This window comes from Borostomias antarcticus (genome assembly GCF_949987555.1).
Source record: "Borostomias antarcticus genome assembly, chromosome: 6".
Classification (NCBI taxonomy): domain Eukaryota; kingdom Metazoa; phylum Chordata; class Actinopteri; order Stomiiformes; family Stomiidae; genus Borostomias; species Borostomias antarcticus.
The window spans coordinates 6,959,196-6,984,195 of NC_140239.1; the positions used below are offsets into that span (position 1 = coordinate 6,959,196).

Here is a 25,000-nt window from a genome sequence, read left to right on the forward strand (position 1 = left end):
TGCGCAAGTACAAATGTCACCGGAAATAGCCAAATTACTACAAATTTAGCCAAGATGGCGCGGTTCAATAGGGCTTCACTTTAGATTTCGAATCCTGGGGGCTTGGCGCACACACACATTATAATGCACATACACACGCACACACACGTTTTAATACAAACACATGTTAAACATACACACATACATATTAGATGCATACTAGATACACACACACTATTAGACACACGCACACACACGTTTTAATACAAACACATGTTAAACATACACACATACATATTAGATGCATACTAGATACACACACACTATTAGACACACACACACGCACACGCACGCACACGCACGCACACACACAGCACTGCTCCGCACGGCGGCGGTCACCCACTGAGCTGGAAGATGTGGTCGTTGCTGGTGGACTCTGGCATGGCGGTGATGGTCAGCAGCGGGCAGGGGTTGCCCCCCAGCGTCTCACACAGCACGTCCTGACGCAGGTAGATCTGGGGGGTCCGCAGGCCCTCCAGCTTGGCCAGGTGCATCTGAGGGGGGGTCAGATTAGAGTCAGTGTAGAAGGAATAGTAGCGTGCCGAGTATCCCTTAAGGATCAGAGCGTGTGTGTGGGGGCGGGGCTGGAGAACAGCTGGGGTGGATTCCAAACAGCTCAGAAGAGAAATGACTGAAAAGTAGGGATAAGCCGTATCCGTAGGGTATGTAGTATCTTTAGAGTAGAGTAGGTGTTGTAGTGTAGTACCTTTAGAGCAGAGTAGCTGTAGGAGTACTAAAGTATTATTATAGTATCTTTAGAGTAGAGTAGCTGCACTGTGGAAGTACTAAAGTATTATTATAGTATCTTTAGAGTAGAGTAGCTGTACTGTGGAAGTACTAAAGTATTATTATAGTACCTTTAGAGTAGAGTAGGTGTAGGAGAACTTCAGTATTATTATAGTACCTTTAGATTTGAGTAGCTGTATGAGTAGTACAGTATAGTAGTACCCTTAGAGTAGAGTAAGTGCAGTAGTCTTTAGAGTATATGTGTAGTAATGTAGTATCTTTAGAGTATATGTGTAGTAATGTAGTATCTTTAGAGTAGAGTAGGTGTAGGAGTAGTACAGTATTATTATAGTACCTTTAGAGTTGATGTAGCAATGTAGTATCTTTAGAGCAGAGTAGGTATAACAACATGCACACAGTCTCTCCCACACACATCCCTCTCTCTCTTTCTCTCTCTCTCTCGTCTGTCCCCAGCGCATGTGTGTGTGTAGCTCCATCGATCTCTCTCTCTCTCTCTCTCTCGTCTGTCCCCAGCGCATGTGTGTGTGTAGCTCCATCGCTCTCTCTCTCTCTCTCGTCTGTCCCCAGCGTGTGTGTGTACAGTAGCTCCATCGCTCTCTCTCTCTCTCTCTCTCTCTCTCTCTCGTCTGTCCCCAGCGCATGTGTGTGTGTGTAGCTCCATCTCTCTCTCTTTCTCTCTCTCTCTCTCTCTCGTCTGTCCCCAGCGCATGTGTGTGTGTAGCTCCATCTCTCTCTCTCTCTCTCGTCTGTCCCCAGCGCATGTGTGTGTGTAGCTCCATCGCTCTCTCTCTCTCTCTCTCTCTCGTCTGTCCCCAGCGCATGTGTGTGTGTAGCTCCATCGCTCTCTCTCTCTCTCTCTCTCTCGTCTGTCCCCAGCGCATGTGTGTGTGTAGCTCCATCGCTCTCTCTCTCTCTCTCTCTCTCTCTCTCTCGTCTGTCCCCAGCGCATGTGTGTGTGTAGCTCCATCGCTCTCTCTCTCTCTCTCGTCTGTCCCCAGCGCATGTGTGTGTGTGTAGCTCCATCGCTCTCTCTCTCTCTCTCTCGTCTGTCCCCAGCGCATGTGTGTGTGTACAGTAGCTCCATCGCTCTCTCTCTCTCTCTCTCTCTCTCTCTCGTCTGTCCCCAGCGCATGTGTGTGTGTGTGTAGCTCCATCTCTCTCTCTTTCTCTCTCTCTCTCTCTCTCGTCTGTCCCCAGCACATGTGTGTGTGTAGCTCCATCTCTCTTTCTCTCTCTCTCTCGTCTGTCCCCAGCGCATGTGTGTGTAGCTCCATCTCTCTCTCTCTCTCTCTCTCGTCTGTCCCCAGCGCATGTGTGTGTGTGTGTAGCTCCATCTCTCTCTCTTTCTCTCTCTCTCTCTCTCTCGTCTGTCCCCAGCGCATGTGTGTGTGTGTAGCTCCATCTCTCTCTCTTTCTCTCTCTCTCTCTCTCTCTCTCGTCTGTCCCCAGCGCATGTGTGTGTGTGTAGCTCCATCTCTCTCTCTTTCTCTCTCTCTCTCTCTCTCTCTCGTCTGTCCCCAGCGCATGTGTGTGTGTACAGTAGCTCCATCGCTCTCTCTCTCTCTCTCTCTCTCTCGTCTGTCCCCAGCGCATGTGTGTGTGTAGCTCCATCTCTCTCTCTCTCTCTCGTCTGTCCCCAGCGCATGTGTGTGTGTAGCTCCATCTCTCTCTCTCTCTCTCTCGTCTGTCCCCAGCGCATGTGTGTGTGTAGCTCCATCTCTCTCTCTTTCTCTCTCTCGTCTGTCCCCAGCGCATGTGTGTGTGTACAGTAGCTCCATCTTTCTCTCTCTCGTCTGTCCCTAGCGCATGTCTGTGTGTGTAGCTCCATCTCTCTCTCTCTCTCTGTCCCCAGCGCATGTGTGTGTGTGTGTGTGTGTAGCTCTGTTCTCTTGCATGCAGGCTGGGGCAGGACACAACGCTTGCCAACATACTGCAAACGGCCTGAAAGGTTTGCGGTGAACAGAAATAGATGCTGGACTGAGGGAAAAGTGTTCCCAGATGGGGATTTCAATTCACTTGCTACTAACGTTAAGTTGCGGTGCGCTATGTAGCCTACGGTCGTTCGCTGGAGCGGAGCCGGTGGAATTGAACTCGCCTCTCTGACCCAGGATAGTGTGTAGAATGGATAGTGTGTAGAATGTGGTCACTACTCCGGTTATCTCACTAAATCATGTTGTGTGACCTAGAACACACAACATTCTGGTCTTGTTTACATAATACATGGTCTTGTTTACATAAGGATCAAGTAAATATTGAGGAAGAAAAAAATAAAATGTGGACAGGCCTACATGAGGATTCAATTTAATGGATTAAATGTATTTAGTTGGAAACTGTACTGCTATACCAGCTGCTATATAACAAGAAATAACACAAAACGATCTGTATCGGCAGATATGTCTCACAGACGATCAGTATCGGCCACGAAAAACGTGATCAGGGCATCCCTAGTAGTAATGTAGTATCTTTAGAGCAGAGTAGGGCTAAGTGTAGTATTAGTGTAGTACCTTTAGAGTAGAGTATGTGTAGGGGTAGTGGTAGGCAAAGTAGCAGACGTCGTCCTTGTGGCTGAAGGTCGTGCTGAAGGACATGGTGTAGTAGGACTTCCCCTTCTGACCCCCTGTCGCAATCGAACTTCGAGAGAAATGGTTTCTGGGTAAAAAGGGAGAAAGAGAATTTGGCAAAAAAGCTTCAAAGCCTGTTTTGATGGAGAAACCTGTCCACTACACATGCAAAACACCACTGGATTCCAAGCACAGTGTACAGTTAATTTAATCAGCCAACTAATTAATCAATCAACCAATCAATCAATCAATCAATCAATCAATGAACAAATCAACCAGTCAAATTCTGAGGCCCCTGCAGGCAAAAGATGTCTGGAAGTATCTATTCTAGATACCTACTTGTAGTAACAGATGTCGGCTCCAGTTCTAACCCAGCGAGGCCTGCCTCCAATCGCCTCCTGGACCGAGTACATGAGCACCTGCATGCCTACACACACACACACACACACACACACACACATACACACACACACACACACACATACACACATACACACATACACACATACACACACAAATACACACACATATAGAAAGTTCAACACACACGACTGGAACCCTATAAAAACAGCAGTTTAGTGCACAACAGCAGAGTGTGCGAGATGCTTGTCGAAGACTGACCGTAGTTGAACTGACTGTTGGACTTCTCACAGTTGATGATGTTGAAGCGATACGGGGCACCCACACACATGCCGCTCACCTCGAAGTAGAACCACTGGTGGTAGTGGTTACTGTTGATGTCCGAGTTCAACACCAGGTCGTACTCAAACCTGGCAACGTACAGATAGAACAGTTCTCAAACCTAGCAATGTACAGAGATAGAACAATTCTCAAACCTGGCAACATATGGATAAAACAACTCAAACCTTCCAAAATACGCAGAACACTACTCAAACCTGTCAACGAACAGTACAGATAGAACGGTTCTCAAACCTGGCAACATATGGATAAAACAACTCAAAACCTGCCAACATACGCAGAACACTACTCAAACCTGGCAACGTACACAGAACAACTGTCAGCCTCCTACAGAGATGGAACACTCACTTCCTGACTTGAATGACCTTCCTGAGGTTGCCAGACTCAAACTGTGAGTTGAACTTGAGGGACTCTCCGTCGTCCAGCACGGGACAGCTGCAACACGAGAGAGACCAGACGAGAGAGACCAGACGTGAAAAGAGCATCTAAACCCAGTCTTTGGTTTTTAATCACATGGAGCCGACGCCAACGACGGCTGAAATTTGGGTGCGGTACACCGCTAACGACAGCAGGGGGCGCCCACCTGGGCAAGTCCAGGTCGTAGACCACCTTATCCAGGATATCATTAGGATGGACGAGCCTCTCGATGTCCTGGAAGATCTTAGACCTGCAGGAGGGGAGAGGGGGAGCAGAGGAGAGGAGAGGTGAGAGAGGGAAGGAGAGGAGTGGAGAGGAGATGAGGAGGAGAGACGGAAGGAGAGACAGAATAGAGTACAGGAGAAAAGAGGAAAGGAGAGGAGAAGACAAGAAATCAGTGTCAAGAACGATCCCAGGTACTTCCTAGTGTGTGTGTGTGTGTGTGTGTGTGTGTGTGTGTGTGTGTGCCTCACCTCTGCACCCCGTACACTCTCTCCAGGATGGGCTCTCTGAAGGTGGGCGCCACGTGTCCAAAGTAGTCCGGGTACGCCACTTCGGAGTAGCGCGGCACGGAGCGCGTGCTCTTCACCATCTCCACGTACAGGTCGGGGTCGTGCAGGGGGAGGAGCAGCGCCGTGTCCGGCACCTCCAGCACCGCCCCCTCCCCGCCCTCCTCCTCGGGCCCCTCCTCCACCGCTCCCTCCGCGACTCCGCCCCCCCCTCGTCGCCCGGCCACGCCCCCGGCCAGCAGGGGCGGCTGGATGTGCCTGTTCACCGGAGCTCCCCCTCCTCCTCCCCCTCCCCCTCCTCCTCCTCGAGGACCCGCCCCCTCCAGGACCACCCGCTCCAGCTCGCGCGCCAGTTCCTGCTCTAGCCCCGCCCCTGGGCATGGCTTGGGGGCGTGGTCAGAGGTCCTGTCATTGTCCTTGCTCATGAGGATGCTGTCCAGATCCAGAGGAGGGGCCGGGGGCGGAGCTTCGGGGTGGTGTTCCCCTTTGGCCAGCCGACAGTCCTCCTGAGCAGGGATTGGCCGTTTAGGAGGAAGGGCCTGAGCAGTCGGGACGATGATTGGTCGATGAGACTTGTGAGGCGCCTGGGTCTTTGGAGAGTCAAAGTTGAAACCCTGCAGAAGAAGCAGCTCTGGTCATTCATCACACAGGGAACACAACTGACCGAATAAACCACAAATAAAACATATACTGGAGATGAAAGGGACAGTCTGGAGGGTGAGCCTGAGGAGGAAGAGGAGGAGGAGGAGGAGCGTTACCTGGAAGTCTTCAGAGAGCTCCTGGAAGAACCTCTCGTAGACCCTCAGCTCGTCGAAGGGTCGGCTCTGGGTCTCTCTGGGGCGAAGCTTGTTCAGGTCAGTCTCTATGTCATCATTCTACAGAGAGAGGAGAGGAGGAGAGAGGAGAGAGAGAGGAGGAGAGAGGAGAGGAAAGGAGGAGAGAGGAGAGGAGTGGAGGAGAGAGAGAGGATAAGAGGAGAGAGAGGAGAGGAGGAGAGAGAGGAGAAGGGGAGGAGAGAGGAGAGGAGGAGAGAGGAGAAGGGGAGGAGAGAGGAGCGGAGGAGAGAGAGGAGAGAGGAGAGGAGGAGAGAGGAGAAGGGGAGGAGAGAGGAGCGGAGGAGAGAGAGGAGAAGGGGAGGAGAGAGGAGAGGAGGAGAGAGAGGAGAAGTGGAGGAGAGAGAGGAGCGGAGGAGGAAAGAGAGGGGAGGAGGAGAAGGAAGAGACAGAAGGGGGATGAGAGAGGAGAAGAGAGAGAGAGAGAGAGAGAGAGAGAGGACAGGAAAGGGGGAAAGAGGAGGGAGGAGAGAGCAGAAGGAAGTCACCATCAAGTGAAACACAGAGCGTAACAAAGTAACGATAGTCAGCGTCGTATCAGTCTACGACCAGTACGGTGTCGGTCTACAGTGTACGGTCAGTACTGTTGCTGTGGTCAGAATGATGGTTGTAGTCAGGACAGTGTCAGTCTGTGGTCAGTATGATGGTTGTAGTCAGGACAGTGCCAGTCTGTGGTCAGTATGATGGTTGTAGTCAGGACAGTGCTAGTCTGTGGTCAGTATGATGGTTCTAGTCAGGACAGTGCTAGTCTGTGGTCAGAATCATGGTTGTAGTCAGGACAGTGTCAGTCTGTGGTCAGTATGATGGTTGTAGTCACTACAGTGTCAGTCTGTGGTCGGTATGGCGGCGGCGGTTGCCGTCGGTTACCACGGCGCGGTGGTCCTTCTCGTCCTCCTCGTTCTCCGTGTCGCCCTCCACATCCTCGTTGTCGTCGCTCTCATCCACTACGTCATCCACTGGCGCACGCGCGCGCGCACACACACACACACACACACACACACACACACACACACACACACACACACACACACACACACACACACACACACACACACACACACACACACACACACACACACACGTACACACACACACACACACACACACACACACACACACAAGGACAGACAAGGACAGAGACATACACAGGCATCAACCCAATTGCAGTGACATAATGACAGGCTTGGGAAAAAGTTTTCCAGGAAAGGAGTGAGGAGCTTCCCGGAATGAAGGGTGAGTGAGGCAGCACGGAGAGATGGAGAGAGAGAGAGAGAGAGAGAGAGAGAGAGAGAGGGAGAGGGAGAGGGAGAGGGAGAGGGAGAGAGAGACAGCGAGAGTGATAGAGAGGGGGAGTGGGAGAGAGTGAGAGAGAGGGAGAGAGTGAGAGGGAGAGAGGCAGAGAGAGGAGGGAAAGAGAGAGAGAGCAAGAGAGATAAAGAGGAAGAGAGAGAGAGAGAGAGAGAGAGAGAGAGAGAGAGAGAGAGGGGGAGAGTGAGAGGGAGAGAGGCAGAGAGAGAAGGAGGGAGAGAGAGAGACAGCAAGAGAGATAAAGAGGAAGAGAGAGAGAGAGAGTGAGAGAGAGAGAGAGAGAGAGGGGGAGAGTGAGAGGGAGAGAGAGGGAGCGAGAGAGGGAGAGAGAGAGAGAGAGAGAGAGGGGGAGAGTGAGAGGGAGAGAGAGGAAGCGAGAGAGGGAGGGAGAGAGAGAGAGATGGGATGTCCAGACAGCGAGCACAGCGTGGGCAGCCAGGAGAGAGGGAGGGAGGGATGAGAGAAAGAGTGATGGAGCATCCAGACGGATCTGATGTGGCCACAGCAGAAGCTCACTGACAGTGTGAAGGCAGCAGTGTGACTGTAGGTCCCGGTAGGCAGAATGACAGCATTTACCAGGGAGAGAGTGTGTGTGCGGTTAGTATTAGTGTGCCTGGGGTATGAGGAGTGTGAGGGAGTGAGGTAGTGTGTGTGTGTGTGTGTCTTACCCCTGAAGGGCTTGCTGTAGACCTGGTATCTAGTTCCTCCTGTACATTGCATTACATTAGTCATTTAGGTGACGCTTTTATCCAAAGCGACTTACAATAATTCAATTTAACGTAGGAAAAGCCAATGTACTACTACTTGCCAGAACACACAAGTGACTAAGAGCAGAATCTAGTGCTGAAGGCAAAGTGCAAGAGTAGCAAACTCAAAATAAGTAAAGGACATGTGTGGAGGCTGTCAGTAGGGGGCACCCCTGGTGAGATTCTACTGTGTGTGTGTGTGTGTGTGTGTGTGTGTGTGTGTGTGTGTGTGTGTGTGTGTGTGTGTGTGTGTGTGTGTGTGTGTGTGTACAGTGCTATGGCTGGAGTGTGTGAGTGTATGTGAGGACCACAAGTGAGGGGTGTTTGTGAGGGGTGTGTGTGTGTGTGTGTGTGTGTGCGTGTGCTGCACAGTGCTAAGGCTGGAGTGTGTGAGTGTATGTGAGGACCACAAGTGAGGGGTGTTTGTGAGGGGTGTGTGTGTGTGTGTGTGTGTGTGTGTGTGTGTGTGTGTGTACAGTGCTATGGCTGGAGTGTGTGAGTGTATGTGAGGACCACAAGTGAGGGGTGTTTGTGAGGGGTGTGTGTGGGTGTGTGTGTGTGTGCGTGTGCTGCACAGTGCTAAGGCTGGAGTGTGTGAGTGTATGTGAGGACCACAAGTGAGGGGTGTTTGTGAGGGGTGTGTGTGTGTGTGTGTGTGTGTGTGTGTGCTCTGTACAGTGCTAAGGCTGGAGTGCGTGAGTGGATGTGAGGACCACAAGTGAGGGGTGTTTGTGAGGGGTGTGTGTGTGTGTGTGTGTGTGTGCTCTGTACAGTGCTATGGCTGGAGTGTGTGAGTGTATGTGAAGACCACATGTGAGGGGTGTGTGTGTGTGTGTGTGTGTCTCACCCCCCGGGGGCTGGTTGTAGAGCAGGGCCACCGGCCCCCCAGCAGGGATGTGGGGCAGCTGGTGGTGGAACACGCTCCTGATGGTGGGCAGCGGCAGGCGGTTCTTAGGGAAGCACTTCCTCATGATCAGGCTGGACGTGTTGACCAGCGGGTCCAGGGTCCGCACCGCCAGACACTCCTGCACAAGGGCGGCATCGTCATCATCACCAGCATCGTCATCATCACCAGCATCGTCATCATCACCAGCATCTTCATCATTACCAGCATCGTCATCATCACCAGCATCTTCATCATTATAACCACTATCACCAGCATCTTCATCATCACAAGCATCAGCATCGTCATCATCACCAGCATCGTCATCATCACCAGCATCTTCATCATCACCAGCATTGTCATCATCACCAGCATCTTCATCATATAACCACTATCACCAGCATCTTCATCATCACCATTATCTTCATCATTATAACCACTATCACCAGCATCTTCATCATCACCATTATCTTCATCATTATAACCACTATCACCAGCATCGATATCATCACCATTATCTTCATCATCACCATTATCTTCATCATTATAACCACTTTCACTAGCATCTTCATCATCACCATTATCTTCATCATTATAACTACAATCACCAGCATTGTCGTCATCATCACCAGCATCTTCATCATCACCATTATATTCATCATTATAACCACTATCACCAGCATCTTCATCATCACCATTATCTTCATCATCACCATTATCTTCATCATTATAACCACTATCACTAGCATCTTCATCATCACCATTATCTTCATCATTATAACCACTATCACCAGCATCTTAGTCATCACCATTATCTTCATCATCACCATTATCTTCATCATTATAACCACTATCACTAGCATCTTAATCATCACCATTATCTTCATCATTATAACTACTATCACCAGCATTGTCATCATCACCAGCATCTTCATCATCACCATTATCTTCATCATTATAACCACTATCACCAGCATCTTCATCATCACCAGCATCTTCATCAACATAATCATCATTATAACCACTATCACCAACATCTTCATCATTGCCAACATCATCAACATAGCCATCATCATTATAACCACCATCGCCAACATCTTTATCATCAGCAACATTATCACCACTATCATCATCATCATCATCATGATAACCGCCATCTTCATCATCATCATCATCATCATCATCATAACCACAATCATCATCATCACCAACACTTCATCATCATCATCATCATCATCACCAACATCATCATCATCTGACAGAGCTGTGGGTGTGTTAGTGTTCTCAGGTGTGTGAGTGTTCTCAGGTGTGTGAGTGTTCTCAGGTGTGTTAGTGTTCTCAGGTGTGTTAGTGTTCTCAGGTGTGTGAGTGTTCTCAGGTGTGTTAGTGTTCTCAGGTGTGTGAGTGTTCTCAGGTGTGTGAGTGTTCTCAGGTGTGTTAGTGTTCTCAGGTGTGTTAGTGTTCTCAGGTGTGTGAGTGTTCTCAGGTGTGTTAGTGTTCTCAGGTGTGTTAGTGTTCTCAGGTGTGTTAGTGTTCTCAGGTGTGTTAGTCTTCTCAGGTGTGTTAGTGTTCTCAGGTGTGTGAGTGTTCTCAGGTGTGTTAGTGTTCTCAGGTGTGTTAGTGTTCTCAGGTGTGTTAGTGTTCTGAGGTGTGTTAGTGTTCTCAGGTGTGTTAGTGTTCTCAGGTGTGTTAGTGTTCTCAGGTGTGTTAGTGTTCTCAGGTGTGTGAGTGTTCTCATGTGTGTTAGTGTTCTCAGGTGTGTGAGTGTTCTCAGGTGTGTTAGTGTTCTCAGGTGTGTGAGTGTTCTCGGGTGTGTTAGTGTTCTCGGGTGTGTTAGTGTTCTAGGGTGTGTTAGTGTTCTGAGGTGTGTTAGTGTTCTCAGGTGTGTTAGTGTTCTCATGTGTGTTAGTGTTCTCAGGTGTGTGAGTGTTCTCAGGTGTGTGAGTGTTCTCAGGTGTGTTAGTGTTCTCAGGTGTGTTAGTGTTCTCAGGTGTGTTAGTGTTCTCAGGTGTGTTAGTGTTCTGAGGTGTGTTAGTGTTCTCAGGTGTCTTAGTGTTCTCAGGTGTGTTAGTGTTCTCAGGTGTGTTAGTGTTCTCAGGTGTGTGAGTGTTCTCAGGTGTGTTAGTGTTCTCAGGTGTGATCCATGCCTGTGGGTGTGTTAGTGTTCTCAGGTGTGTTAAGTGTTCTCAGGTGTGTTAGTGTTCTCAGGTGTGTGAGTGTTCTCAGGTGTGTGAGTGTTCTCAGGTGTGTGAGTGTTCTCAGGTGTGTTAGTGTTCTCAGGTGTGTTAGTGTTCTCAGGTGTGTTAGTGTTCTCAGGTGTGTTAGTGCTCTAGGGTGTGTTAGTGTTCTCAGGTGTGTGAGTGTTCTCAGGTGTGTGAGTGTTCTCAGGTGTGTGAGTGTTCTCAGGTGTGTTAGTGTTCTCAGGTGTGTTAGTGTTCTCAGGTGTGTTAGTGTTCTCAGGTGTGTGAGTGTTCTCAGGTGTGTTAGTGTTCTCAGGTGTGTGAGTGTTCTCAGGTGTGTGAGTGTTCTCAGGTGTGTTAGTGTTCTCGGGTGTGTTAGTGTTCTCAGGTGTGTTAGTGTTCTCAGGTGTGTTAGTGTTCTCAGGTGTGTTAGTGTTCTCAGGTGTGTTAAGTGTTCTCAGGTGTGTTAGTGTTCTCAGGTGTGTTAGTGTTCTCAGGTGTGTTAGTGTTCTCAGGTGTGTGAGTGTTCTCAGGTGTGTGAGTGTTCTCAGGTGTGTGAGTGTTCTCAGGTGTGTTAGTGTTCTCAGGTGTGTTAGTGTTCTCAGGTGTGTTAGTGTTCTCAGGTGTGTTAGTGTTCTGAGGTGTGTTAGTGTTCTCAGGTGTGTTAGTGTTCTCAGGTGTGTTAGTGTTCTCAGGTGTGTGAGTGTTCTCAGGCGTGTTAGTGTTCTCAGGTGTGTTAGTGTTCTGAGGTGTGTTAGTGTTCTCAGGTGTGTTAGTGTTCTCAGGTGTGTTAGTGTTCTGAGGTGTGTTAGTGTTCTCAGGTGTGTTAGTGTTCTCAGGTGTGTGAGTGTTCTCAGGTGTGTTAGTGTTCTCAGGTGTGTTAGTGTTCTCAGGTGTGTTCTCAGGTGTGTGAGTGTTCTCAGGTGTGTTAGTGTTCTCAGGTGTGTTAGTGTTCTCAGGTGTGTTAGTGTTCTCAGGTGTGTTAGTGTTCTCAGGTGTGTTAGTGTTCTCAGGTGTGTTAGTGTTCTCAGGTGTGTGAGTGTTCTCAGGTGTGTTAGTGTTCTCAGGTGTGTGTGTTCTCAGGTGTGTTAGTGTTCTCAAGTGTGTTAGTGTTCTCAGGTGTGTTAGTGTTCTCAGGTGTGTTCTCAGGTGTGTTAGTGTTCTCAGGTGTGTAAGTGTTCTCAGGTGTGTTAGTGTTCTCAGGTGTGTTCTCAGGTGTGTTAGTGTTCTCAGGTGTGTTAGTGTTCTCAGGTGTGTTAGTGTTCTCAGGTGTGTTAGTGTTCTCGGGTGTGTTAGTGTTCTCGGGTGTGTTAGTGTTCTCGGGTGTGTTAGTGTTCTCGAGTGTTCTCGGGTGTGTTAGTGTTCTCGGGTGTGTTAGTGTTCTCAGGTGTGTTAGTGTTCTCAGGTGTGTTAGTGTTCTCAGGTGTGTTAGTGTTCTCAGGTGTGTTAGTGTTCTCAGGTGTGTGAGTGTTCTCAGGTGTGTTAGTGTTCTCAGGTGTGTGAGTGTTCTCAGGCGTGTTAGTGTTCTCAGGTGTGTTAGTGTTCTCAGGTGTGTTAGTGTTCTCAGGTGTGTTAGTGTTCTCAGGTGTGTGAGTGTTCTCAGGTGTGTTAGTGTTCTCAGGTGTGTTAGTGTTCTCAGGTGTGTTAGTGTTCTCAGGTGTGTGAGTGTTCTCAGGTGTGTGAGTGTTCTCAGGTGTGTTAGTGTTCTCAGGTGTGTTAGTGTTCTCAGGTGTGTTAGTGTTCTCAGGTGTGTGAGTGTTCTCAGGTGTGTTAGTGTTCTCAGGTGTGTTAGTGTTCTCAGGTGTGTTAGTGTTCTCAGGTGTGTTAGTGTTCTCAGGTGTAGAGGGACCCCAGAGAGAGGGAAGGACAGGAATAGGATGCAAACACACAGTGGTAACAACGAAATATCCAGGTAAGAAATATCCAGGTAAGAAATATCCAGGTAAGAAATATCCAGGTAAAGACCCAAATGTAGACGTACTACTTTCCTGACACAGTCTTTCTTGACAAAGTCGCTCTTGAATAAGTCGCTCGGTGCCTTTGGCCGCGCGCCACCAGAGGGCGCTGTCGCCGTCAAAGCCAGCTGTGTTTTACGAGCTGTTGCCACTGATTGCTGTCTGCCAGGAGAGTAGACCACTCCCTTACGACAGTCACCGGGTTTCCCCAACGAGTTAAGAAGCACTTAACTCCAAAGTACTTCTTAACTCCCATATAAAGGGTTCCTTAAGAAGGGTTCCTTAAGAAGGTTCTTTATCGGGGCCTATTAGTCTAGGTCAGGTGAGGTCACTTCAGGTTGAAGTTGTCACCTCAGAAACGTACTCTCACAATAGAAACTGACCATCATCATCATCATCATCATCATCATCACCATCATCATCATCACCAACATCTTCATCATCAGCATTAGCATCTTCATCATCAGCATCATCACCATCATCATCCTCACCATCACCAACAATATAACCATCATCACCAACATCATCCCAGCATGTGTGTGTGTGTTCCTGTGTGTGTGTGTGTGTTTGTGTATGTGTGTGTGTTCCTGTGTATGTATATTTGTGTGTGTGTTCCTGTGTATGTATATTTGTGTGTGTGTGTGTGTTCCCGTGCGTGTGTTCCCGTGTGTGTGTGTGTGTGTTCCTGTGTATGTATATTTGTGTGTGTGTGTTCCCGTGCATGTGTGTGTTCCCGTGCGTGTGTTCCCGTGTGTGTGTGTGTGTGTGTGTGTGTGTGTGTCCTCACCGTGGCGGTGTTGTAGAGGGTCCTCATGCCGTCGGCGTCGGCGAAGGCCTTCCTGCCCAGCTTGATGTTGGTGACGTTCCTCAGGCAGACCAGCAGGCCCTTGCGGATGAGCACGTGACGGTGACGCCCATCGTTGCGGTGCCAGTCCTGGTAGACCGCCAGCAGGATGGGCACGTGACCGCGGTCCACCGCACGCCGGGCGTTCGTCTCTGGATGGGGGATGGGGGGGGGGGGGGGGACGTTGGTTGAGTCTCTGTAATCACTGATATGACATAAAACACGCGCTGACAGTGACAGATCATAATGACAGTAGAGGACAGTAGAGGACAGTAGAGGCAGAGTAGAGAGCCACAGCTACTCACTGGATTTGAGAAGGGTCCCCAGTGTGTCCAGAGAGACCCTGTTAAAGAAAGACAGAGAGAGAGAGAGAGAGAGAGAGAGAAAGAGAGAGAGAGAGAGAGAGGGGGGGGGGGTGTCAGAACAACAGAGATAAGGAAGAGACATTGAGAGAGGCAGAGACAAAAGAGGGAGAGACAAGAGGAGTGAGAGGCAGAAACAACAGACAAAGAGAAAGAGAGAAATCGAGAGAGAGAGACAGAGAGAGAGACGGAGAGAGAGACAGAGAGAGAGAAAGAAAGAGAGAGAGAGACAGAGAGCGAGACAGAGAGAGAGAGAGACAGAGAGAGAGAAAGAGAGAGAGAGGAAGGAGAGAGAGACAGACAAAGGGAAAGAGGAGACAGGCTGGCAGAGCGTACTTCAGCAGGCTGGTGTTCTTCTTGCTGTAGGGGCCGATGATCTTGAACATCAGCTCCACCACTCCGTTCTTCCCCAGAGAGATGGCGTTGACGGCTGAGACAGACGCGGACAGAGAGACAGACACACACACACACGCCGTCAACACAGCACTCAGGACAGGCAGAGCGGAGGAGAGACAGAGACAGAGCAGAGACAGAACATAGACATAGTAGAGCAGAGACAGAGTAGAGACAGAGACAGAGTAGAGACAGAGACAGAGTAGAGCAGAGACAGAGTAGAGCAGAGACAGAGTAGAGCAGAGACAGAGTAGAGACAAAGACAGTAGAGCAGAGACAGAGCAGAGACAAGAGACAGAGTAGAGCAGAGACAGAACATAGACAGAGTAGAGCAGAGACAGAGTAGAGACAAAGACAGTAGAGCAGAGACAGAGACAAAGCAGAGACAGAGACAGTAGAGCAGAGACAGAGCAGAGACAAGAGACAGAGTAGAGCAGAGACAGAGGAGAGACAGAGACAGAGTAGAGACAGAGACAGTAGAGCAGAGACAGAGACAAAGCAGAGACAGATACAGTAGAGCAGAGACAGAGCAGAGACAAGAGACAGAGTAGAGCAGAGACAGAGTAGAGCAGAGACAGAGTAGAGACAGAGACAGAGTAGAGACAGAGTAGAGACAGAGACAGTAGAGCAGAGACAGAGACAAAGCAGAGACAGATACAGTAGAGCAGAGACAGAGCAGAGACAAGAGTAGAGCAGAGTTGGACAGAGAGAGTAGAGCAGAGACAGAGACAGAGACAGAGACAGAGACAGAGACAGAGACAGAGACAGAGACAGAGACAGAGACAGAGACAGAGACAGAGACAGAGACAGCAGGTCTAATCCCACATGGGCGGTACGCAGGTGGGTAGCTCAGTGGTTAGAGCATCCAGTCAGTGACCAAAAGGCCACTGGACAAGTGATTTCCCATCAATCATTGCCTACCGTTGCGGTCTAGTTAGGAAGGGCTAGTTAGTGTTAGTAATGGTTAAACCTGCATTATGCTCTAGCGCATGTGTGTGTGCGTTCTGGGCGCCACCTCTCGTGCGCTGGTCATTCACGGAACAGCGACCGATTGTGACATCAGGATTCCGCAACTCTGCAATTTCCCTCCATGGATTTAGAGAAACAAATTTTTTTTCTTAGGTCTTTTAGAAGTTGAGATGTCGTTATTTTCCGCTAGCAGCTCCTCGAATCGACCCGCGCTCGCTCGTTCCGCGAGAGAACGGATGTGACATGTTTGACCAGAAATCCCGCCCCCACGTGCTCTGACGCCCCAACCGTACCTCCGCGCCGTCTGCGGAGCTTGACACGCGGCGACGCGTTTCTGGACGTGCTCCGGCCCCCGCGTCCGTCCGCTATCCGTTTACGCGGAAGCATGAAAGAGGCTTGAGTCAGGGCTAGTTAGGTTTAGTCATGGTTAGGGTTAGTGACTCACCAAGTCGATGGTCTGTGATTCTTCTGTACTGTATGTATACTGTTTGGTCGTACTGCATATTTTATTCTATGTATTATCTTTTAGAAAAGCCTCCTATGGACTGGTGTTGAAAATTAGCACTTGTGCTACAAACACTCAAGCAATGCATCTGGTCTGTCCACTGACTGTTCCAATGTAACTGTGATGTCCATATTAAATAAAAGATTCATTCATTCATTCATTCATTCATTCATTCATTAATTCATTCAGAGGGCTGGGTCAGGTATAGTTAGTTAGTCGTGGCTAGGTAGTTGGTCAGGACTGGTTGGTCAGGACTAGCTGGTGAGCAGGACTGGTTGGTCAGGACTGGTTGGTCAGGTCTGGTTGGTCAGGACTGGTTGGTCAGGACTGGTTGGTCAGGACTGGTTGGTCAGGTCTGGTTGGTCAGGACTGGTTGGTCAGGATTGGTTGGTCAGGACTGGTTGGTCAGGACTGGTTGGTCAGGACTAGCTGGTGAGCAGGACTGGTTGGTCAGGACCGGTTGGTCAGGACTGGTTGGTCAGGACTAGCTGGTGAGCCAGGACTGGTTGGTCAGGTCTGGTTGGTCAGGACTAGCTGGTGAGCAGGACTGTGGTCCGGTCCGGGACTGACCATTGGTAGAGTAGACCCTCAGGACCTGCAGGCAGGGCAGCAGCAGCTTGTGGTTCTGCAGGTTCTGTTTCACCAGGCTCACCGTCACGTTCAGGGCCCCGTTCAGACGCGCCTTCACACCCAACTTCCTGTCTGAGGACGGACACACACACGCACACGCACGCACACGCACACACACACACACACACACACACACACACACACACACACACACACACACACACACACACACACACACACACGGTTGATTAGAGATAGATGCATGTGAGTGTGTAGTTATGTGTGTGTATGATACTGTATGGATGTGAGTTTATGTGTGTGTGTGTGTGTGTGTGTGTGTGTGTGTGTGTGTGTGTGTGTGTGTGGATGTGTGTGTGTGTGTGTGTGTGTGTGTGTGTGTGTGTGTGGATGTGTGTGTGGATGTGTGTGTTACCTTTTGGTCCAACCTTGGCGAGGAGGGAGTGCAGCTGCAGCATGAGCTCCTCGCTGGGGGGCGGAGCCTCCCTGCTGGCGCTGAGGAGCAGCTGCAGGAGGACCCCCGTCCCCCCCTTCGAGACGAACACCCCCACCCTGCGACCCCCGCCTGCACGGCACGGACAGAGCACATCCAGTCAGAATCAGTCGCTCTACACACACATCAACATTTCAAAAATCAACCAATCAATCTTCGGCTTCTACACCAACCGGCCAATCACCACAGCAGTCTAGCAAATCATTGACAGCTGAGCTTCCAGAACATAAAAGTGAAAGATTCATGTTGGAAGTACAGTAGCACTACTGATGATGAAGAGTTATGTTTAACTACATACAGCTGATAGTGGACAACGACAATGAAATATTACTAAAAATGTAAATAAACCAGCCCACATACAGTAATGCTATAACAATGTAGTTTGATTAAGAGCTTAAAATATCATTGAAACGACTCAGTTTTTTAAATCTAACTGCATTATGTAGGTTTAAAATTGTGTTGTCAATTTTGACGATAGTGCTGCAAATCCCTCTCTCCAAGGGGCGCGGGCGCGGGGGGGGGGTGGAATAACATCCAGCAGACCCCACTGCTACTGTGTGTTTCTCCTTCGTTGTTGTAAGTTGTAGGACTCAAAGGAATACATTAATCACAGCCTTTCGCGATTTCGTACGATGACGATGAATATGATTCGTTGTGCAGCCCTGCCGTCGACCATCCGTCCAATCAGAGAGCAGCTGCCACTTACCCACGGTCAACAGCTCGTTGAGGATGTACAGAATGTTCAGGATGGTTTGCAGATCCCGCGTGTTCTGGCAAAGACAGAGAGCACGCTGGCTATTACACACACACACACACGCACGCACACACACGCACACATACATCCCAATACCCAATCACATTTCACACAACCATTAGAATGTGCACATGCACAAACACACACACACACACAACAAACACACAACAAACACAACAAACACACAACAAACACACAACAAACACATCCATCACTCAACTGACTGTTTGTGAACAAGTACGGCTGCTATCCAAGTGAGATTGACGACGTGATCTGTCAGCGGACGGCCTATGAATACATTGCCGGCCGTCGTGCCCTTGAGCAAGGTACTTAACACCAGCACAAGCTCTAAACACTGCAAGTCACTCTGGATAAAGGCGTCAGCTAAAAGACTAAACAGTGATACATGTCCATGGTGGAATGAGAGGGAGGTCAGAGGCCGTGCCCGCTGGGTTCCTGCAGAGGACAGCTAGTCTCCGGCCAAGGACACCAGGACACAGACCGACTGGACGGTAGGGTGTCATACTATTGGTCAACGCTGTCAAATACTCGGAGTGCACTTGATTTAGACCTCCCAGTAACGGTGAAAGCAACAAAATAGTCGCTAAAATGCTCGGAGGACCTCAAGCCTTGTTATGATGACCTCGTCTGTCTCTCACCGATGGGCTTGTAGTGGTGTCATGTGACTAGCTGTGATGTGACAATTGTTGTGATGCGATGTTCTGTGATATGATGTCAGTTGTGCCGAGATATGCTGTGATGACAGATGTTATGTTGTGATGTGCTGTTATAATATGTTATGAGGCATGATGATAGATGGTGTCATGTGATGTGCTGTGATGGCAAGATGGTATGGTGCCATGTGATGTGCTGTAATATGTCAAGATGTGATGTTCTGTGATATGATGTCAGATGTTGTGATGTCACGTGTTCTCACCTCCAGAGATGCCAGGATGACCTCCATACCACTGGAGCCTTTGGACATCACCTCCTTCCTGATCTTCTCTGAAACACACACACACACACACACACACGCACGCACGCACGCACGCACACACGCACACACACACACACGGTGTGAAGTTAGAAACAGGGTGCACACATCTTGAGTGTATTAATCACATCTTGCTGGTGTTTTTTAGCAGGACCCTGATGGTGAGAGAAGAGCTGTGTTCGGAATCGCTCCCTCGTCCCCTCACTCCCTATTCCCTATATAGGGTTCACCATGTAGTGAACTACCTAGGGAACGGAGAAAATGTAGGGTACATGCACTGTTCCCTGCAAATCAAGGTGAATTGTGGGTAATAAATAGTGGACTATATAGGGAATGAAAATTCCGTGGAGAATATGGACACTACAAACAAAATGGCTGACGCCCTATATAGTGCACTATATAGTGAATAGGGAGCGATTCCGAACACAGCTAAGGTGTTCTGCTGGTGGAGGAATGAGGGTGAGCTGTATGTCCATGTCAGTATAAATAACCAGTGGTGTGCGGTACAGTAGGCTGTACAGTAACGTTACACTCTCCTGTTAGGGAAACTCAACTCCCATCTTCCTCTGAGAAAGCTGACACGCTCTCACTTTCTCAGGAGGGGAGATCCCCTTCTCCGTTACCACCTCCCTCCCTCTCCCTCCCTCTCCCTCTCTCCTTCTGACCCCCCTCCACCCATTCTTCATTCACCTCCCTCCCTCTCCCTCCTTCTGACCCCTCTCCACCCATTCTTTAAGAGCCCACACTTTCCTCTTCTCTGAGGTAGTCTCAACATGTGGTCCACCTCTCTCTCTCTCTCTCTCGCTCTCTCTCTCTCTCTCTCTCTCTCCCTCTCTCTCTCCCTCTCTCTCTCTCTCTCTCTCTCCCTCCCTCCCTCCCTCTAGACCTTTTTACAACATGGATTGTTGGATTGACACTCCTTCAACCTTTCATCAGGGAGCTCCTCGGAGACCTAGGGACTCTAATAATACCCCCTTGGGGAGGGGGGGGGGTCCTAGCCTGGCTCCACCCCCTGAATCACACACTTTCATGCAGGGTCTGGAAGCTCTCTCCTCCAGAGTGATTTCATGGCTGGAGTGCCAACCAGGCCAATCAGCGTCCTTTGAATGCGATGACGGAATTAAACAGTGTAATGTGATTGGTTAAGGGAAGAAGTATTTGTTGAAACGTGTAATACTAATGACAGCATGTTCAGACTAACGTGTAGTACTAATGACAGCATGTTCAGACTAACGTGTAGTACTAATGACAGCATGTTCAGACTAACGTGCAGTACTAGTGTTCAGACTAACGTGCATGTTCAGACTAACGTGTAGTACTAATGACAGCATGTTCAGACTAACGTGTAGTACTAATGACAGCATGTTCAGACTAACGTGTAGTACTAATGACAGCATGTTCAGACTAACGTGCAGTACTAATGACAGCATGTTCAGACTAACGTGTAGTACTAATGACAGCATGTTCAGACTAACGTGCAGTACTAATGACAGCATGTTCAGACTAACGTGCAGTGCTAGTGTTCAGACTAACGTGTAGTACTAGTGACAGCATGTTCAGACTAACGTGCAGTACTAATGATGTTCAGACTAACGTGCAGTACTAGTGTTCAGACTAACGTGCAGTACTAGTGTTCAGACTAAAGTGCAGTACTAATGATGTTCAGACTAACGTGCAGTACTAATGATGTTCAGACTAATGTGCAGTACTAGTGTTCAGACTAACGTGCAGTACTAGTGTTCAGACTAACGTGCAGTACTAGTGTTCAGACTAACGTGCAGTACTAGTGTTCAGACTAACGTGCAGTACTAGTGTTCAGACTAACGTGCAGTACTAGTGTTCAGACTAACGTGCAGTGCTAGTGTTCAGACTAACGTGCAGTGCTAGTGTTCAGACTAACGTGCAGTGCTAGTGTTCAGACTAACGTGTAGTACTAGTGACAGCATGTTCAGACTAACGTGCAGTACTAGTGACAGCATGTTCAGACTAACGTGCAGTACTAATGATGTTCAGACTAAAGTGCAGTACTAGTGTTCAGACTAACGTCCAGTACCAGTGACAGCATGTTCAGAGTGATGTGGAATGAGGTTCTGGAATTATATATCGCTGGTGTTGATCCGATACACACATACGCGCAGGGGGTGTGTGTGTGTGTGTGTGGGTGTGTCAATAGGGAGATGAAAAGTGTGAAATACTGCTTTCGTTGATGTATGGACTCATAAATTAAACACACCCTGAGCAAATCAGGTTTCAACACTCGGAGCAAGCACACACACATTCCCTCAGCAGGCATGCTCTCTCACACACACACACACACACACACACACACACACACACACACACACACACACACAGACACACAGACACACACACACACACACACACACTGCCACAAGGATACACACATGCTGCTCACACACATCGTGCATGGACATGTACGTACACACACACACACACACACACACACACACACACACACACACACACACACACACACACACACACACACACACACCCACCCACCCACCCACCCACCCACCCCCGGGGCTGACTCACTGGGAGAAAAGTGACCTCTAAAAACATTTCTGTCATACCAGACTTTTTAACGCTTGTGGAAAACAAAATGGCATTTCACAGCCAATTCTCCAAAACAAAACTAAAGTAACAGCCTGGCTTACTACACAGAAAACTGTTCAAAGACGGGGGAGAAAAGCAATCTAGGTCATGCAGATAACAGGGGGTTACTGTACAGTACAGGTCTGTGATTCTGGCCAGATTCAATATCTGTATTTATGGCTGTATTATCTTGTTAACAGCTGTCATAACATAATGTGACAGCTGCACCGCCAGTAGGAGTCTGCGCTGCTCACACCACCTCTCAGGAGATGAAAGACTTATTTATTACCGCCGACCAATACTGACTTCCTGTACGTTTTTGTATTTATTACCGCCTACCAGTACTGACTTCCTGTACGTTACTGAAGCCACCTTGCTGCATGCAAAGTATCAGAGGGCTTTAAACCTAAATCCCACTACTTTGCAACTTCCCCTTACTAAACCCCAGATTCGAGATGTATCAATGTCCTTCTTCCAAAACAAGAACGATAACCTCTGAGCGTGCTCTATCTGGAGCAGGAGGCGCGTAGCACACCTGCCTCCTTGGCTCCCTCGGCTCCGCCCCGTCTGGGTTGGGTTCTTACCTGGGGGGTCCGGGGAAGCTGCTGAGCTGAGGCACCTCCTCGTGCTGCGGTACTCCATGTTCCCACGGTGGTGACGATCCTACCCCCCTCCCCAAAACAACTAAAGTGCACTAGGACAAACAACGTCTGCAGTCACATCGCACACTACTGAACCCTAAGGTATATTGACTCTACTCCACCGAACCTGTCTCTCAACTGGCCCAGACGCCAACAGACCCCATCTCTCAACTAACTCAGACATGCTGACCTGAACACTTTAGTCCTGGGAGCCTCCCCCTGAACGCTACAGCCAGATGGCCACTCCTAGAGGGACACCTCATGGGAGGGGAGAGGACAGGGGAGGAGAGGAGGGGAGAGGAGAGAGGAGGAGAGGACGGGAGAGAGAGAGGAGAGAGGAGGGTGAGGGAGAGGAGAGAGGAGGACATCGAGGGTGAGGAGGGGAAGGGAGGAGAGGGGAGAGGGAGAAGAGAGAGAAGAGGAGGGTGAGGAGGAGAGTTGGGGGAGCAGAAGGGGAGGTAGTGGATGAGTCTGAGAGAGAGAGACACCCCGGAGAGAGACACACTCACATTTCAGCTCTCCTTACAGTAGCCATGACCCAACGGCTTTACTGTCAATCACACCGTCTCATGAGCTCATAACAGGAACCCACACCTGGGAGGAGCCAAGCTAAACTTGGTTAAGCTTAGCTAAACTAATATCTAGAATAGGCCTGTAACAATCATTACATATCGTCAAACTGCGATTTTATAACGTAATCACGGTTGTTGTTTTTTTGAACCGCAATTATGCATTTTTCAAAGCTTTTTTATTTTTGGGCTAACGTTTAGACGGAGCTCATGTTGTATGGCTGTGTATGATGTAGCTTCTAGGAGCAGGCTAGCTAGCTAATGTAGCTACTGTAGCAAGTAGAGGCTTTGGTCTGGGAGCGTGCTGGGACTCAACCCTCCTCTCCTCTCTCTCTCTCTCTCTCTCTCTCTCTCTCTCTCTCTCTCTCTCTCTCTCTCTCTCTCTCTCTCTCTCTCTCTCTCTCTCTCTCTCTCTCTCTCTCTCTCTCTCTCTCTCTCTCTCTCTCTCTCTCACTCACTCACTCACTCACTCACTCACTCACTCACTCACTCAAAAGCTAAAATCTTCGTGCGCATTAGGTCCTCCACTCAACATAATTTTTTTCAACAATTAGATTGTTAATCATGATTAGTTCTGAGACAATTAATCGTCTAGCAACATTTGTAATCGTCACAGCCCTAATCTAGAGGGAAAAGCACCTAAAAAATGGTCAGAAATATCAGTGGTGGAATTCCTTGTTTAATATTTTTGCATCGTTCACATGTAATCTCCTCTTTGGGGGAATCATGATAAAAAAAAAATCTTAGACTATCTTCTTTTACACTCGCTCATTAGTCTGCATCAGAAACCCCTTTTCCCTCCCAAAAATATGATCTCTTACAATATGACTGATCTCTTACAATATGACTGATCTCTTACAATATGACTGAGCGTATAATCCAGCTCAGTAGTTTCTCCTGGTCTATGTGTGGTGAGTCTATGTGTGGTGAGTCTACGTATGTGTGGAGAGTCTATGTGTGGGAGAGTCTATGTGTGGTGAGTCTATGTGTGGTGAGTCTATGTGTGGTGAGTCTATGTGTGGAGAGTCTATGTGTGGAGAGTCTATGTGTGGTGAGTCCATGTGTGGAGAGTCTATGTGTGGTGAGTCTATGTGTGGAGAGTCTATGTGTGGAGAGTCTATGTGTGGTGAGTCTATGTGTGGTGAGTCTATATGTGGTGAGTCTATGTGTGGTGAGTCTATGTGTGGTGAGTCTATGTGTGGTGAGTCTATGTGTGGTGAGTCTACGTATGTGTGGGAGAGTCTATGTGTGGTGAGTCTATGTGTGGTGAGTCTATGTGTGGTGAGTCTACGTATGTGTGGAGAGTCTATGTGTGGTGAGTCTATGTGTGGTGAGTCTACGTATGTGTGGGAGAGTCTATGTGTGGGAGAGTCTATGTGTGGTGAGTCTATGTGTGGTGAGTCTACGTATGTGTGGAGAGTCTATGTGTGGTGAGTCTATGTGTGGTGAGTCTATGTGTGGTGAGTCTACGTATGTGTGGTGAGTCTATGTGTGGAGAGTCTATGTGTGGTGAGTCTATGTGTGGTGAGTCTATGTGTGGAGAGTCTGTGTGGTGAGTCTATGTGTGGAGAGTCTGTGTGGTGAGTCTATGTGTGGAGAGTCTATGTGTGGAGAGTCTATGTGTGGTGAGTCTATGTGTGGTGAGTCTATGTGTGGAGAGTCTATGTGTGGTGAGTCTATGTGTGGTGAGTCTATGTGTGGTGAGTCTATGTGTGGAGAGTCTATGTGTGGTGAGTCTATGTGTGGAGAGTCTATGTGTGGTGAGTCTATGTGTGGTGAGTCTATGTGTGGAGAGTCTATGTGTGGTGAGTCTATGTGTGGTGAGTCTATGTGTGGTGAGTCTATGTGTGGTGAGTCTATGTGTGGAGAGTCTATGTGTGGAGAGTCTATGTGTGGTGAGTCTATGTGTGGAGAGTCTATGTGTGGTGAGTCTATGTGTGGTGAGTCTATGTGTGGAGAGTCTATGTGTGGTGAGTCTATGTGTGGAGAGTCTATGTGTGGTGAGTCCATGTGTGGAGAGTCTATGTGTGGTGAGTCTACGTATGTGTGGGAGAGTCTATGTGTGGGAGAGTCTATGTGTGGAGAGTCTATGTGTGGAGAGTCTATGTGTGGAGAGTCTATGTGTGGTGAGTCTATGTGTGGAGAGTCTATGTGTGGTGAGTCTATGTGTGGTGAGTCTATGTGTGGTGAGTCCATGTGTGGTGAGTCTATGTGTGGTGAGTCTATGTGTGGAGAGTCTATGTGTGGAGAGTCTATGTGTGGAGAGTCTATGTGTGGTGAGTCTATGTGTGGTGAGTCTATGTGTGGTGAGTCTATGTGTGGGAGAGTCTATGTGTGGAGAGTCTATGTGTGGAGAGTCTATGTGTGGTGAGTCTATGTGTGGTGAGTCTATGTG

The 25,000-nt window shown here is 48.9% G+C and overlaps 1 protein-coding gene across 1 annotated transcript in view; it reads right to left on the minus strand.

Annotated features, from left to right (window-relative positions):
* Positions 1-25,000, minus strand: part of agtpbp1 (ATP/GTP binding carboxypeptidase 1) — a 43,017-nt gene that overhangs the window by 11,879 nt on the left and 6,138 nt on the right. The window contains exons 4-20 of the mRNA XM_084440297.1: positions 18,723-18,790; positions 17,738-17,801; positions 16,954-17,103; positions 16,521-16,652; positions 14,420-14,513; positions 14,027-14,064; positions 13,665-13,873; positions 8,707-8,884; positions 6,673-6,761; positions 5,731-5,847; positions 4,937-5,586; positions 4,630-4,713; positions 4,395-4,481; positions 3,969-4,117; positions 3,687-3,774; positions 3,291-3,435; positions 383-533 (exon numbers count right to left, since the gene is read on the minus strand). Of these exons, the coding sequence (XP_084296423.1) occupies positions 383-533; positions 3,291-3,435; positions 3,687-3,774; positions 3,969-4,117; positions 4,395-4,481; positions 4,630-4,713; positions 4,937-5,586; positions 5,731-5,847; positions 6,673-6,761; positions 8,707-8,884; positions 13,665-13,873; positions 14,027-14,064; positions 14,420-14,513; positions 16,521-16,652; positions 16,954-17,103; positions 17,738-17,801; positions 18,723-18,790 (2,493 nt within the window). The remainder of the gene's footprint in view (positions 1-382; positions 534-3,290; positions 3,436-3,686; positions 3,775-3,968; positions 4,118-4,394; positions 4,482-4,629; positions 4,714-4,936; positions 5,587-5,730; positions 5,848-6,672; positions 6,762-8,706; positions 8,885-13,664; positions 13,874-14,026; positions 14,065-14,419; positions 14,514-16,520; positions 16,653-16,953; positions 17,104-17,737; positions 17,802-18,722; positions 18,791-25,000) is intronic.